Source organism: Salvelinus alpinus, chromosome 38 (assembly GCF_045679555.1).
Source record: "Salvelinus alpinus chromosome 38, SLU_Salpinus.1, whole genome shotgun sequence".
In the NCBI taxonomy this organism is placed as follows: Eukaryota; Metazoa; Chordata; class Actinopteri; order Salmoniformes; family Salmonidae; genus Salvelinus; species Salvelinus alpinus.
The window spans coordinates 3,693,185-3,709,583 of NC_092123.1; the positions used below are offsets into that span (position 1 = coordinate 3,693,185).

The following is a 16,399-nucleotide window of genomic DNA, read 5'->3' on the forward strand; positions in this document are numbered from 1 at the left end:
AGTCATGAAATCATTCAGACATCTTATTCTTATGGTACATCAGTTTTTCTGATAAAGTTCACATTTCTGTAATTACTGTTGTAACACCACAATTATAGAAACCAGTCTTCTGGGATAACTCGTTTTTCTTTCAGCTGCAAAATCTTATCTTTGTAAACAATAAAAAACAACAATATTTACTGTGATCTTTCACAATGCTATTTTGGACCCGACTCCAGCACACCAGTTTTGATTGCACAAGGCCCTTAATCACAGTTTCTGAAAAGGTGCCATTTTAATGGTACACCGCAGGCTCAGCTTGTTGGACTCCATGACTAAGATTAGAAACCTACCACAGCATCCATAAAACAACTTCACTTTAGCACCTACAAGTGTTCTGAGGGCAGAGCAGTGGACGTTGACATTTTGGCAGCGAACATTCACAGAACATTCACAGGGACATGAGTAAGATATAAGGATAAGGCTCAGTCTGACGAATAAGAACACACTGAAGAATGTTCCTCGTGCTGCGATGGAAACCAAGGGTTGGTCGTAGCAACCGTGAGACAGCACTAGACTGTACTGTACTAGACTGCACAGTAATGGAATGTACAGTACTAGACTGTACTGTACTAGACTGTATGGTACTAGAGTGTACTGTACTAGAATGTACTGTACTAGACCGTACAGCACTAGACTGTACGGTACTAGACTGTACTGTACTATAATGTACGGTACAATACTGTAGTATACTAGACTGTACTGTGGTAGAATGTACTGTACTAGACCGTACAGTACTAGACTGTACGGTACTAGACTGTACTGTGGTAGAATGTACTGTACTAGACTGTACTGTACTAGACTATACTGTACTAGAATGTACGGTACAAGACTGTAGTGTACTAGACTATACTGTACTAGAATGTACGGTACAAGACTGTAGTGTACTAGACTATACTGTACTAGAATGTACGGTACAAGACTGTAGTGTACTAGACTGTACAGTGCTAGACTGTAGTGTACTAGACTACAAGGTACTAGACTGTACTATACTGTAGTGCTGTAACAACAGTTAGAGGTATGACCTTGGGTCAAATATGATGCTGAAGTTCTTGACGTTTAAACCAGGCTGTAAGATAAGTGGCAGACAATTTTCTTAACAACAGAGGTTCGGTATAATGAAACAGTGGAATTTCTCCTCTTTCCACTTGAGTTGGCCTGGTGTGTTTAATAGAAAGGTTAAGGGCCGAACAGGACGGAGTTTCTCGAAAGCGATTCCATTTTTCTCTGTCTCCATTTCTATGTAACAAACAGGCAACTTCACGATAACAGAGTGATGCTGAGACTCAGATTCAGTGCAGATGCAAAGTTTGATAACAGAATGGTGGCACAAACAGCATAAACCGTCATTCAGTTACCAAACTTGCGTCTGCAATGCTCTTCAAGGAAATGCATTTTGTCAAATCTTCAGTGGAAATTGTTCAAAGTAGTACTTGTTCATAGTTGTATGGTTTGTTTGTTTATTTTTTGAAATCATTGGTTTTGGTTTGACACATTTTAAAGTGAAGAATCTGAGTCTTAGCATAATTTTGTTTATGTGGAATTGCCCAAAGTCTCCACTCCCCACCCATAGACCCAATGTCATCTAATACCGTTTTTGGCCGGTTGCTTCATAGCCTACAGGTATCTACAGTGTATTTCCCTTCATCTGGTACTTTAATTTGTTTCAGCTTTTGGCATTTGTTTTCCTCATCAAGTGATGACAGGTTTTGGGGTGTTGTATTTCTTTATTGTGCTATACTTTTTGAGCTATACTATACTGCACCAGGCACTTCCAGCCTTTTTAAAGCTACTTAAGAGGTAGGTGTATTGCTGAGAGAAGATGAGAGAGGCACAAACAAACCTACAACAAAAAACATCCACAGCTAGTAAAAAAAAAGAAACTCTCTCTAGCTGTCCGCAACCTTCACTCCAGGTGAAAGAATAAATGAGAGCTGGGAGAGGACGGGTGCAGCTGAGTGACAAACAGAGAGAAAAACAGACGGCCCATCTAATTGAGTGAGGTCCGGTAAGCCTTGCTGTGTGCTCCCAGTGCTATCGGGAAGTACTGACGCTTCAGAAATGACCACAGCTGGTCGTAATGTCCCTGTCAGACATCAATCAGTGGGCGAGCATCATTACGGACATGCCGAACGAGGTGATGGGATGCTTTCAGAGTTAGCCACTTCTGCTCGGCTGCTGGTCTGGAGACCATTTCACAGTTTCCTCAGTCTACACTCCCCTTGCGTTATGTATTCATGGGTTACTGCAGAGAGGCCAGGATTTAATTGGTTATTTGGTTAACCTTCAATCTGTACTTTTTAATTTAAAACTGTGAAACGACAGCCAAGTCAAATTAAATTTATTTGAACCCTCAATTTGGGAAAGTAGTCTAATCTCATGCAGAGAGATGAACTGCTGTCTTCACAAAAACGTGTGGCAAAGAATGGCAACGATGTCTCCAAATTCAACCACCAACATTCTTCAAGATTAACATTGTTATCTCAATCAACATCAGCAGCTACTTCTGAGGCATCACTTTATGCATTCAAATTTATTCAGAACCAATTATTTCCTCTCCCTGTTGACAGTGATTAATCAAAATCGTCTGTATCCCATTCCATACAACCTGAAGGGAGAATGAAGCAAAACACAGAAACAAACGATTTGTGCATTGACCAAACAAGTTGGCTTCTGCATCTTACTAATCAGCCAACTGATTAACATCCTAACCCCTGCCATATCAATCCAACATCCACCTGCCCCCTGCAAAAGCGCCCATTCTATCAACTAGTGAGCTGCCACTGTGAATGAAAACAACCACATAGTGGGGCCAGACACAATTAGACAGAGGGAGGGTGAAGTTGCTGGTGAGGGACATTTACATTATTGAAAGAGACTTTGAGAAGCTCAGCCTGCCCAGAAAACCGAGCTCTTATTCGACCTGGCCCTGGAGTCACTGCCAAATAATGATCTAATGCCAGGAGCCAAGTTACAAAATGCAATACCTACAAAGTGGCGTAATGTGTCACTCGGCATCAGAAACCTTGGCCAAACAAGGAGGATTTGTCTCGTCAGCCCTCCTCTTGTTTCATCATCCTTAATGCTGCACAATGGTCTGGGCATGCAGATGGAACACCTATTAGCTGAAGCTGCCTCAGAGCGAATCCCGACACTAACATAGAGACAAAGTTGCCCTAGACAGGACTATAGAGCCCAAGGCGCAAAGAAATTTGAAGGAAAGTTTAGATTTAAGACAGTTTAGGGAAATAAGGTACACCGGGAAAGTGGTCAACAAAACACAATCATAGAGATCGAACAGAGGATACTTTTTTATATCTGTCCCATTATTCAAGTTTCAAGTTTTATTAGTCATACAGTATGTACGTATACACCGTCCAACGAAATACATACTTGAAGGTTACTTCTTACTTGCAAGTTCCTTTTTAGATGCAGGTTCATTATAGCGTCTGTGAGTGCATGGGCAGCGTCATCGAGGCCAACTACTTCTATGAGTTGGTAAACAAACTGAAAGGGTGCATACTGCCACCTGGGGCCTGTTGCACAAAACTAGGATAAGGGATTAAGCCAGGATATCTTGGTGATCCTGGCTCAATTGATCCGTAATCCGGTTGCACTAAAGATGGATAGGGGGCAGGAGGATATGTTATGGTATAAATTACCATGGAGATTTATTCTGTGGAGCTAGCCTGCTCCAGACCAGGCTAAATTCCAGGATCTATTTAATCTCATCCCTAATGTCAGTCAGCAGTCACCACAAATGGAAACCAATAGTTATTTCACTGCTCACTATACATTGTTATCACATATAACTAGACCCACTGTTATTATTTAAACGTTTGTGATCATTAATTTCAATGATTTTGGATAAAAAATGATTTTTAGATGATGTTGCTATCATTAGATAATTTACAGTTTCCCATAGACTATAAGGCTATATATAAAATGATAGAATATTAGGGCCACAGAGGGGAAAAAAACACAAGTCATAATATTGTAACCAGTTGTTTTAAAGGAGGACAGTTGTTAAAATGACAGATGTGGGGCATTTCGTGAAATTGTACTTCAGTATGGTTTCATAAACAAAGACATGCTGATGTGCCAGAATATTAAGTATCACATTGTCATAAGTATCAAAACTGTAAAAACAATATGTAGCTTTTCTGCAGAAAGAACCAGCCTCATAAATTTATGACTTTATCCTTTTTCTTCAGTGTGGCCCTAGTACTCTGTCATATAAACAAATACACATTCCATATGAATATAAAAACACAATGTGTAACATTATGTTCCTTTATTGAATAAGGACAAAACAAAGCAGGTAAACCATCAGCTCCTTTCGAAACTGAAGTCACAGTGACTCTACAAGATGGAAAGCACAGAATCCAAGCATATTATACAAAATGATACATACACATTCAAAGGTCTGTATATAACACACCCTGCATGTCTGCACACTAAAATAAATGCAGGACAAATCCATACACATCAACTGAACAGACAAATGAATGGATGCAGTAGCCTCCCTGCAGCCTTGTATTACACACAGTATACCGCACAAACATCATAAGAGGCCAAATTCGTCAAAAAACGAACCCAAAAAAAACCAAATTCCTCTGCCACCGCAGGACATATTTAACCAAAATTGAAAGCACACATACTAACTAAAATAATTCAACACATATTGGTCCCTCAGCAGCCGACCACTGTCGTCATCAGGGAAGATTGCCGGATTGTCCCAGTCCATGGCTGGTGGCACTCTGGGGGCCCTCTCCTTCCTCAGGCAGGCCACATTGTGGAGGACAGCACAAGCCACAGTAATATCACATGCCCTAACAGGGCTGACCCTTAATTTGTGAAGGCAGTGAAAGCGTGCCTTCAGGAGGCCAAAGGTCATTTCAACTCTGGCCCTGGTCCTGGCATGGGCATGGTTGTAGGCCTGCTGTGCTTCCTGGGGGTCTGTGAAAGGTGTCAGGAGAAAAGGCTGGCAGCCATACCCCCTGTCTCCCAGCAACACACCAGAGAATTCACCTGTCAACACAAAATCTCATCATTACTACCTCATAAACACAGTGATATTCTTGACACAGCCATGATGGTTATAAATAGGGGTTGTGTGGCTTACCTTGTGATAGGCACTGATAGATTTCAGAGGCCCGAAAGATTCTGGAGTCATGGACTGAGCCAGGCCATTTTGCCACAACATTGCTGATCACACAGTCAGCATTGCAGACCATCTGAAATCATAAGATGAGGAATATTACACCAATCAATGCACATCACTGGCAATGCAGAGTGTTCGTCAATGGACAATATCAAAAAGTTATGTTCACCTGAACATTAATGCTGTGAAAGGATTTCCTATTCACAAAATCGGCCTCATGGGCACCTGAGGGGGCTTTTATCCTTATGTGTGTGCAGTCCACTGCACCAATGACATTGGGGAAACCTGTCACACAAAGTAATGAGTATCCTACTATGTGTTAACAGTTGTCCTGTAATTTGTAGATCCTCTTACCTGCAATCCTATAGAACTCCTCTTTGATGTCACAGAGTCTTCTGTGGCCAGGGAAGGAGATGAAGACATCTGCTAATGCTTTGATAGCCAGACACACACTCCTTATTGTGCGGCAAATTGTGGCCTTGTTCAGCTGTTCTGCATCCCCCACTGAGTACAGGAAGGCTCCACTAGCAAAAAAGCGCAAGGCCACACAAACCATTTGCTCCACACTCAGTGCATGGCTCCGTGCAGTGCGGTGCTTAATCCTGGGACCCAGTAGTCTGCATAGATACCTGATGCCATCTGCAGAAAACCTGTATCTTTCATATAGATGGTCATCAGGGAAGGCCAGTGGGTCCAACCGGTCCCTGAAGACCCTTTCTCGCCTGAAGGCTCTCCTCAGCACAAGTGCTTCTTCATCCACCACATCTCGCACGAATGGGCATGCCATTGTCAGAGCAGAAAGGAACACACAATTTTGGGCCTTCATATAGGCTAGTGGCCACACCTGGTGCTGGGGGGGTGGGCAAAAGAGGGCGATGCCTTATAACGATGACTTGGTTGTACTGATTGCTGGGAAAATAAAAAAAACCTTAGAAAGATGCCACCGTCCTGTGTGCTCACAATAAGAGCTCATATGTCATGGCTCACTTGACTTTATGAGAATATACCTAATTTTTATTTTGAGCTGTGTCATCTTCTTGGAGCTGGGGGAGGAAAGAAAAATAATGATTAATACATTTGTGTTACAGTTAGCATACAGTGTACATTGAAGGCATATCTCACCTCCCTCTCAAGTTTTTTTATTTCAAGGTCCAGTTTCCTAATTGTCCTCTTTTTTATTTCGGACTCCAGTGCAAGATTTTCCATCTTTTTCTTCTTGTACTGAATGTCTATGTCTGCCAGTTCTATTTGGCGCCGGAGGTGGTTGCCATACAACTTTCTGATAGTTTGTGAGCTCTGTGAACACAATACAATTAGCGCAGCTGGAATTTGGCAGGATGTGGTGTCCTTTTATTAATACGCACTATGTTGCCAGGCTGGTTTTCCCACTGTATAGCATCTGGGTCCTGTAAAAGAAATTAGATTTTTTGATTTTGATGAGGACTCCTCACCATTGTAGAGTAAATAGTACTTTCACAGTCTTAACATGATACCTCATGCCTTCTGGAATCCAGAGAGATGGTCTCCTCCTCATCATCGTCTCCATCATGTGCTGTTGCTGCTGCACTGGGGCCTTCACCCTATCACATTTAATCGGATTCATATTGAAGCTAGTAGACAAGACATGCCAGGCCTACAGTATGCCTTTGATGGAGTACTCACTGGATCAGCATCGTCTGGTGCTTGTGCTGGTGGCTCTAACAGGAACACAGTGCTGCCAGACACTGCAAGGCAATAGGTAAACCAAAGTCAGACAGTCCAAATTGATTCAATATGAATGTGGTTGTATCCCATGTAGAGATGGAAGGACATACCTTGAATGAAGCGGGTGGCATCTTGGGAGGAACCTATGCTCGTCTCTTTCCCCCCAGGGATCCCCTCTAAGACGGGCCTGCCTTTATTTAGCTCCAAGGCCATGTCCTCTGCTGGGGTAAGGTCAGCCTTTGGTGACCCACCACCCGTGCCTTGTCTGTGGGTATTCTTTTTCACTGCTAAAACAGTACAGACAATGTGTGAGCAGGCACCTTCTGGGTACAATATATGCTTGTGCTTTGTTAAATATTAGTCAGGGACCATACCATTCTGCAGAATGTTCTTGTATTTGATTTTGACCTGCTGCCATGTCCGTTTTGGCCCGTTCATGTTTAATCTACACACACACACACACACACACATTTAATGGAGTCACACTGCAAAAAATTACTTGGTATTTTTGTCTTGTTTTCAGTAAAAATATCAAAAAATGTATCATAGCTTTATACAGTGTGATGGAGTTACTTTACACAATTTCACTCATATCTGCAGTGCATTTCAATTAAAAATTTAACCGTTTCATAATTACAGTACAACTGCATTTTTGGAGATGTGAATTAAATATTTGAATTGTAATTGTGATGTTTCAGCGGAGCGGTGAGTGTGTAATTGTGCACTACTTACGCATTCAGGCGGTCTGCAATACTTTGCCACGCTTTTTCTCTTTGCTTTATCACTGTGGCGGTGTTGCCTTTCTTCTTAATTATATCTTTTACCTCCTCGTATGCCTCCATGAGGATTTGTGCTTCCGACGGGGAAAAGTACGCGGCTCTAGTTGCCATGGTAAATCAGTTAATCTGTGATCTGTGGCGGGGTCTATTTGAGTGAGCCGTGAGCGCGCACCTATCCAGGATTGGTTTCACCTGGCTTAATGAATCCGTGTCTGCTCATCCTGGCTTGGTCTTTGTGCAACCAATTAAGCCTGGACGCACATGTTTTGGCTTCATTGAGCTCAGCTGAGTCATTTATCCCGGATGTCTTAATTCTACTTTTGTGCAACAGGCCCCTGGAGTGTGTTGTTTGATCAGGTATAAATACCAAGGTTGGCAAATTACTGCCACCTGCAGTTATGGAATGTTCTTTCACAACTATAATTCATTGGTTGATCTCTCCTTTAACCTGGATGAAATTATGTGATCCTCCCTTAACCCATAGGAAGTCACACCCAGTTGACTACTTTAAAATGGTGGAAGCCCTCAATGGCAATGTCACTGCCAAAAAGGAATTTATCCATCTAGACTCCTCTATCATTCTCTATGAACAAAACACTGCGGGACTTCCTTCAGAGACAGGAAGTAAACAGGAAGTGGAAGTGTTTGAAACATACACAATATAATGCAGCGTTTCCTAAACGCGGTCATTGGGACCCCGAGTAGTACACATTTTGGTTTTTGCCCTAGCTCTACACAGCTGATTCAAATACTCAAAGCTTGATGATGAGTTCATTATTTGAATCAGCTGTGTAGTGTTGGGGGGGGGGTGCACCCCTTGGGGTCCCCCGGACCGAATTTGGGAAACCCTGATATAAGGCCTCCCAGCAACATTCACCTAATGTCCACAAATCAATCACAAAGTAGAAGATCTGCAGTACAATAGCTATATTTCAAGCTTCATGAATTGGTGTCTTTGTGAATTAGTATGATTGTTTACTGGAGAATTATCAGACAGGGAATTAAGAAAAAAATATGTTTTTGGCAACAGGAAGAAGACAACAAATGAACAATATAAAAGCTGGAGTCGTTCTTTGTGGTTGGCACTCTCTCACTTAAGTCTCCAGTAGTCCCAGAGGCATTCAATTGAAGCACAATAAAAGTCAGCTCCGTAATAAATTGTCTCAGTTTACCAGAAGCTTAGAGTAAAAATGCTGGCTGAAGGGCCACTGGCAAATATTGAAAGGGAACATAAATATTGTTTCATTATATAACTGCAGCCACTTAGAGCCTTGCTCACTTTGGTTTTCCCATTGATTTACAATGAGTCCGTTCGTTGTTTAGAACAGGTTGTTCAGCCAACCTACCTTGCTCCTTTCTCCTCTGCTACTAAATAACATACACGTATATGCTCTTTCATGGGAAATGGCTCCAGAAATCCCAGGTTATTGTAGTGTCGCTGCACATAGGTCTATCTCTGTATCGTCTGAGCACAAACAACAGCATCTCGCTCAGCATCTTGGGCTGGTGAAATATCACCTCGAGGCTTGCCATTTCCCAAGCTAATTTAGTTTATTACAGAAAGTGTCTATCGCAAGGGAGGCCACAACAAATGGGGGAAAAAACACCGTGCTACTATCAATCTCGAAGGGTGGCTCCCGCGCCTAATATAAAGGGGAGTAAGACAGATTCATAAAATGGTGGAGAGGGTAGGGAGTGCTGATGATGTCAGCGAGTCTTGAGGAAATGACATGGTGAGGTTACACAGCGCCGGAGGTGGCGGTGGGGGTATACTCTCTCCTCGTCTGCAGACGGAGAGCTCCATAAACATGCCAGGCGCAGTGCCGCTTCTCTCCTAAATTGTTTTCCCTCCGTTTGAAACGACCGTGATGATTGCATTCTCACACTCCATTGTAAAAACAGATAGTCCCTGGAAGAAGCCATCCTTTTGTGGCAGAGTTGGGGAATCTGAATTGTCTGTCAGGCAGCCTATACAAGTCGGAACAATGGATGTTTTTCCTGTAGAAATGCTAAGATGAAAACAATTTAGTGGTATCTATTGTAGCTATTCTGGCACTGTGGACTTGTGTCAATCATTCTTTAAATAGGTAAATTGGAATATTGCCTATATAAATCATTGTTTAATGGTTCAAAGAATGAACTGAGACATTATACACAGAGCAACATGATTGACACTTGACATAACTGTCTGGTTATGGAGCCAAAGGTCAATTTAACACATTGTGCTATACATTTTATATTTTAGGTTCTTCAAAGTAGCCACCCTTGGCCTTGATGACAGATTTGCACACTCTTGGCATTTTCTCAACCAGCTTCATTAGGAATGCTTTTCCAACAGTCTTGAAGGAGTTCCCATGTATGCTGAGCACTTGTTGGCTGCATTTCCTTCATTCTGCGGTCCAACTCATCCCAAACCATTTCACTTGGGTTGAGGTCAGGTGACTGTGGAGGCCAGGTCATCTGATGCATCACTCCATCACTCTCCTTGGTCAAATAGCCCTTACAAGTCAAATTTTTCAAATGTTATTAGTCACATGCGCCGAATACAACAGGTGTAGACCTTACAGTGAAATGCTTACTTACGAGCCCCTAACCGACAGTGCAGTTTAAAAAAAATACGGAAAAGAATAAGAGACAAAAGTAACAAGTCATTAAAGAGCAGCAGTAAAAAAATTACAATATATACAGGGGGGTGCCGGTACAGAGTCAATGTGCGGGGGCACCGGTTAGTTGGGGTAGTATGTACATGTAGGTTAATTTAGAGTTAATTAAAGTGACTATGCATAGATGACAACAGAGAGTGGCAGTGGTGTGGAGAGCGGTGGGGGGGGGGGTAATGCAAATAGTCTGGGTAGCCATTTGACTAGATGTTCAGGAGTCTTATGGCTTGGACCTAGACATAGGCTTGGACCTCTTGGACCTAGACTTGGCATTCCGGGTACCGCTTGCCGTGTGTAGCAGGGAGAACATTCTTTGACTGCTTATGGCGGAATACATCTCATTCAATGCTATCTTAGAGCCAGCCTCTGACTGTATGTAAACAGCTACAAAGAATATAGATGAAAACTCTCTTGGTAGGTAATGTGGTCTGCAGCGTATCATGAGAAACTCTACCTCCGGAGAGCAATAGCTTGAGACTTCCTTAGATATCGTGCACGAGCCCCTTGTCTTACCAGATGCCGCTGTTCTGTCCTGCCGGTACATCGTATAACCAGCCAGCTGTATGTTGATATTGTCGTCGTTCAGCCACGACTCCGTGAAGCATAAGATGTTACAGTTTTTAATGTCCCGTTGGTAGCTTAATCTTCCCAATAACTCACCCTTTTTATTGTCCGAAGATTACATGTTTGCTCGCAAAATTGAGGGGAGTGGGGGTTTATTAGATCGCCTCCGACTCCTCAGAAGGCAGTCCGCCCTCCGTCCTCTCTTTCTCTGCCTCCTCTTCACGCAGATCACTAGGGTCGGGGCCTGTTTCCAAGGGAGCCGTATATCCTCCGCCTCAGGCTCATCAGAGTCGTGAAAGAAGAACAATTATTCTGCTAGTCCGTGGTGAGTAATCACAGTCCTGATGTCTTGAAGTTATTTTCGGTCATAAGAGATGGTAGCGGCAACATTATGTACAAAACCCGTAAAAAATAAAGTAACCAACAACGATAAATGAACAAAAAACAATCAGTTGGGGCCACGTAAAAAGTCTGCCTTTGGCTCCGGGCGCCATCTTACATCAGCCTGGAAGTGTCCTTTTGGGTCATTGTCCTGTTGAAAAACAAATGATAGTCCCCCTAAGTGCAAACCAGATGGGATGGTGTATCGCTGCAGAATGCTGTGGTAGCTATGCTGGTTAAGTGTGCCTTGAATTCTAAATAAATGACCGACAGTGTCACCAGCAAAGCACCCCCACACCGTCACACCTCCTCCTCCATGCTTCATGGTGGGAACCACAAATGCGGAGATCATCCGTTCACCTACTCTGCATTTGACAAAGACACGGTGGTTGGAACCAACAATCTCAAATTTGGACTCATCAGACCAAAGGACAGATTTCGACTGGTCTAATGTCCACTGCTCGTGTTTCTTGGCCCAAGTAAGTCTCTTCTAATTATTGGTGTCCTTTAGTAGTGGAGCAATTTGACAATGAAGGCCTGATTCACGCAGTCTCCTCTGAACAGTTGATGATGAGATGTGTCTGTTACTTGAACTCTGAAGCATTTATTTGGGCTGCAACTTCTGAGGCTGGTAAGTCTAAGGAATTTGTCCTCTGCAGCAGAGGTAACTCTGGGTCTTCCTTTCCTGTGCCAGTCCTTATGAGAGCCAGTTTCATCATAGCGCTTGATGGTTTTTGCAACTGCACTTGAAGAAACTTTCAAAGTTCTTGAATTGGATTGACTGACCTTCATGTCTTCAAGTAATTATGGACTGTCGTTTTTCTTTGCTTATTTAAGTTGTTCTTGCCATAATATGGATTTGGTATTTTACCAAGTAGGACTTCTGTCTTCTGTATACCACCCCCACCTTGTCACAACACAACTGAGTTGCTCAAACGCGTTAAGGAAATAAATTCCACAAATGTACTTTTAACAAAGCACACCTGTTAATTGAAATACATTCCAGGTGAGTTTCTAATGAAGCTGGTTGAGAGAATGCCAAGAGTGTGCAAAACTGTCATCAAGTCAAAGGTGGCTACTTTGAAGAATCTCAAATATAAAATATACTTTGATTAGTTAAACACTTTTTTGGTTACTACATGATTCCATATGTGTTATTTCATAGTGTTGATGTCTTCACTATTATTCTGCAGTGTATAACATAGTAAAAATAAAGAAAAACCCTTGAATGAGTACGTGTGTCCAAACATTTGACTGGTACTGTACGCAAAATGTACTTAAGGTGTACTCAAAGTCTATTTGTTTTTGCTCTAATATACTAGGAATATACTTAAGTACAATTTTTTCCCTCCAATTTAGATAAGTGTATTTCATACGCTTAAATGCTAATAAAATGTACATTAAATGTATTTCAAATTGTTCCAATTTAGATTATTACGGACATATTCAAATCGACTAAAATGTATTAATGAGGTATGATTTAAGTATATTTAATTATTTTTTCCCCGCTTGGTTAATCCGATTCGCTTACAGCTAGCTGATAGCTATGCAGTTAAATGTTTGCGTTTGATTTCTGTATTTTTATTGTTTCTTCTGTATTGGTCAAAGATAATAGCACGGAGTGTGAGTAACATTTTATGCATCCTCCACACTTGTCCTCACAAGAATGTACTCAAGACAACGTCCTCGGTGAACGAACTCGGAACATGAGAGTTTTGAACACACTAGTACGCATATTTTGAAACACCCTATGATTTATCTCACTGTTCATGTTAATATTGACATTGAACCAATTGAGAACATCCATGACAATGTTTTGTCACACCATAATCATTTTCCAGGCAACCACATAGATTACCGTGGTTTGATACTTGTGGCACACAACATAGAAGTGAATTTTCCCGTACCTCATCTGACGATAAAAAATTATAATTTTAGTTCAATCTGAAATCTAATCCTTGGAAGGTTACTCAGAGTCCACATTGTGCTCCTGTGTTCAATTTGATAATGGAAGTGCTTGGAATGCTTCTCTAGTTGAGTCAGAATGGAATGAGAACTTATGCATCATTTAATGCTTTGCCACAGGCCCCAAAGGAAGCTTTATCAGCAGGCTCGGCCGCTGATCTCCTTAAGTGAAACCGCCACTAACACAGAGTAGTTTAGCATAGATTGTACGTCAATGCAAATAAAGCCGCTCCTTGTTTCTATGGAGAGAAAATTATAACAATTTGCATATTCAGCTCGGAAATCTATTTTGTCCTATGAAGGTAACGCAAAAGACACATTTCCACTGGACAACTGAATTATATTATATACATTAATTCTATTGTATTTAATTATGTTATATTCTCCCCTATTCCATTCTATTCTATTCTTTAACAAATCATACTAGTGTCGACAATCGCTTGCCACATCATCAAACAAGAGTCAGTGCCAAGCTCAGACTAAAATGTATCTGTTCCATTTAAGAGGGGTCCAGTGCAGTTATTTGAGACCGGGTACACTGAGACATCAGACAGGGATTAAATCAGCAGCTCTCTGACCTTTGGTGACCGTTGCTCACTACCCAGCCATCTGGAGAGAGCATCTTGCGTGTCAGACTCCATCTCGCTATGCCAGGACCATGTCAATAGAGGGAAGTCAACATCGCTACCTCTTGTATAATTTCATGTAAAATAAATAGCTTTTTGCATTCGAAGTGGAAAGCAATCACCCGCCTTGACACACCCTTGACTCTTGCATGGTCTTTTTTCCTCCAATCCCTTTCATTTTGGCCTTTGAAGAGTGGAAGAAGGGGTTGTTGTGCAGGTCCAAACATGCAAATCTCCCTAGAAGTTGTCTCTGATTGGTGGTCACAGCAACAACAACATAAATGTCACTTTGCATACTAGAGATATGTTACCCCATTCTTGCATTTTTACATTGCCTTACCTTACAGATTGACCTCAATGTTAAAGGAGTCTTGAGTAAGTTTCAACCATGTACATCATACTTCATCAAGCCCTCTCAGATTGGTGGTCATGGAGAAAAGAGACTAGGAGCGAGGGAGATTTGGTACCAGCTTGAACATTATCTTTGTTTCTTTCCGAAATTAAAAAGTGAAGGATGAGTGTCAAGACAGGATTAATTTTAGTCTCCTGGAAAGAGGAAAACAAATATTGAGATATTATGAATTGGAGACAGTATTCCTCTGCTGCTAACTATATCCTTCCTTCTGTCTGCATCTGTCTTGGAGCTTATCCCTCAATTGTGGCCTTCCGTAGTGTCAAAACTCCCCAGCCTCTCAATCATTTCCATGGGCGTTCCTATAACTCACACAGCCATGTTGGTATTGGATGTCTAGACATACAGTTTGCCAAGGGACTAGAGTTCTGCAGAGCAGAGGTGGGAAGCACCACCACGTATCCTCTCTCAAACCACAGAGATCTGTCCAATCACAGTAGCCACAGCTTGTCACTGATTCTGACTCAATGAAAATTGTGTCTATTCAGATGTGGAGGTACAGAGTCATGTGGTGGTGTCAGGCTGCATGGTGGTGTCTCTCTTTAACTATCCCTCTCCTCCTGTGGTAGTTTAAAATATAAAAGGTACCTGTCTAGCCTAAGATTACGAGAGAGAGAGAGAGAGAGAGAGATCTATGCAGAAGCAGGCTAGCGTTTCCCTTGGATGATGCTCGAGTTCCATCTCGCACAAGATATGCATGCAAAACTAATGGAAAGAGTCAACCACCTCACTGCATATGGCTGACGTTCCCTTAATGAACATCACTTGCATCCCTGCCTAGTGACACACATGCCGATAATGGTTGATGGGGATCAAGCAGCAAATGTATTTACCTGACATTCTACATTATATGCAATCAGTAATCTTCAAGGATCAATGCATAATTCATTATAGGGAACATGCCAACAATAACTGAAACACACGTAAGCTGTAAGCGATGTTCAATTAGATATTTTCCCTCAATGGAGCTTTCCCTCAAAGACATGCACTTACATCATATTCATCCTGGTAGGACTTAAGAAATGCAATAGTTTCATTGGAATCGGGTCAGTACATCTGTAACTCATACCAATACCACATTGAGGTCATTGAAAATGTCAGCTAGAGGAAAACGTGTTCAAAAGAGGTTTCAAATGTGTGTGTGTTAGTGTGTGTGTGTGAGTGTGTGTTAGTGTGTGTTAGTGTGTGTTAGTGCGTGTTGGTGTGCAGAGCGTTGTTGTTGTTAGCACTAACGCAGCCAAAATATGGAGGGCCGCGGCCAGCCTTAAAGCCAACCCTCCATGTTCAAATAAGCCTTTGTTTGACCCAGCTCAGAGTGGAGTCAAACACTTCAAACTTTGTTTTGACTGTCTTTTTGTCCGTTTATGAATGTGTTATTCTATGCGATTATCTGGGCCAAAATCAATTTAAAAACAAATTAAACCTAAAGGGTCGATACAATTCAAAATCAAATAGCTAAATGATCCATAGTATGACCATCTTAAAACATTTCCATATGTCAGCTTAGCACCCCCCACGGCTTAGACTTTTAAGAATGAATGTGGCATGAACCCAGCCATTCATGATGTATTCATCTGATTGTCAAACAAATCACTTCAAAAAGTAGGTTACCTTCCCAAAATAATTCTATCATCGAAACAGGGAGCTGTGCACCTGCCAACTTTCCTTCAATTCGCAAGTGGCGGAAACTACATTAACTCACCAGAAAAAAACATTTGAGTGAGTTAAACAGCACCCCTCCTTCTAAGTATGTGTAGCCCATGTATCTGTTGCTGTCTGGCCATAAAGATTATGACATGCAATATACTCTTATTTGACCAGACAGCATCAGATACATGGTCTACACATACTGAGACAGAGGTGCACTGTTTCGCTCGCTCGGATGCTTTATCTGAGATTGATGTGTCTTTCTGTCGGAGTGCATCTCGGTCTAATAAATTATCAATATTTTAATATTTGATTTGGATGGGCAAGGAGGTACGGTAGGTTGGGCCAGGCCCCTTAAGGCATGTCCATAACGCCGGCCTTGGGCTAAACAAATGTAGTCATTCAATCAAACAAATTCAGCCCTGTACCATATTGAGTGCAAACAAAGTAAGGGAAAC

The 16,399-nt window shown here is 41.9% G+C and overlaps 1 protein-coding gene across 8 annotated transcripts; it reads right to left on the reverse strand.

Moving 5' to 3' along the window:
- Positions 1-4,297: 4,297 nt before the first annotated feature.
- LOC139566410 (putative nuclease HARBI1) lies at positions 4,298-8,021 on the reverse strand. 8 transcript variants are annotated; one of them, XM_071387562.1, is made up of 10 exons: positions 7,640-8,021; positions 7,282-7,352; positions 7,018-7,194; positions 6,866-6,927; positions 6,697-6,783; positions 6,326-6,609; positions 5,558-6,246; positions 5,373-5,488; positions 5,165-5,276; positions 4,298-5,070 (listed from the first exon to the last, which is right to left on the reverse strand). In XM_071387562.1, the coding sequence occupies exons 7-10, from the start codon at positions 6,027-6,029 to the stop codon at positions 4,700-4,702; spliced, it is 1,071 nt and encodes a 356-aa protein (XP_071243663.1). In that variant the 5' UTR covers positions 6,030-6,246; positions 6,326-6,609; positions 6,697-6,783; positions 6,866-6,927; positions 7,018-7,194; positions 7,282-7,352; positions 7,640-8,021; the 3' UTR covers positions 4,298-4,699. The 8 variants fall into 8 exon arrangements, with proteins under 8 accessions (XP_071243663.1, XP_071243664.1, XP_071243662.1 ...); XM_071387563.1 differs by lacking the exon at positions 5,373-5,488; XM_071387561.1 differs by having other exon boundaries at positions 7,018-7,352.
- Positions 8,022-16,399: the final 8,378 nt, after the last annotated feature.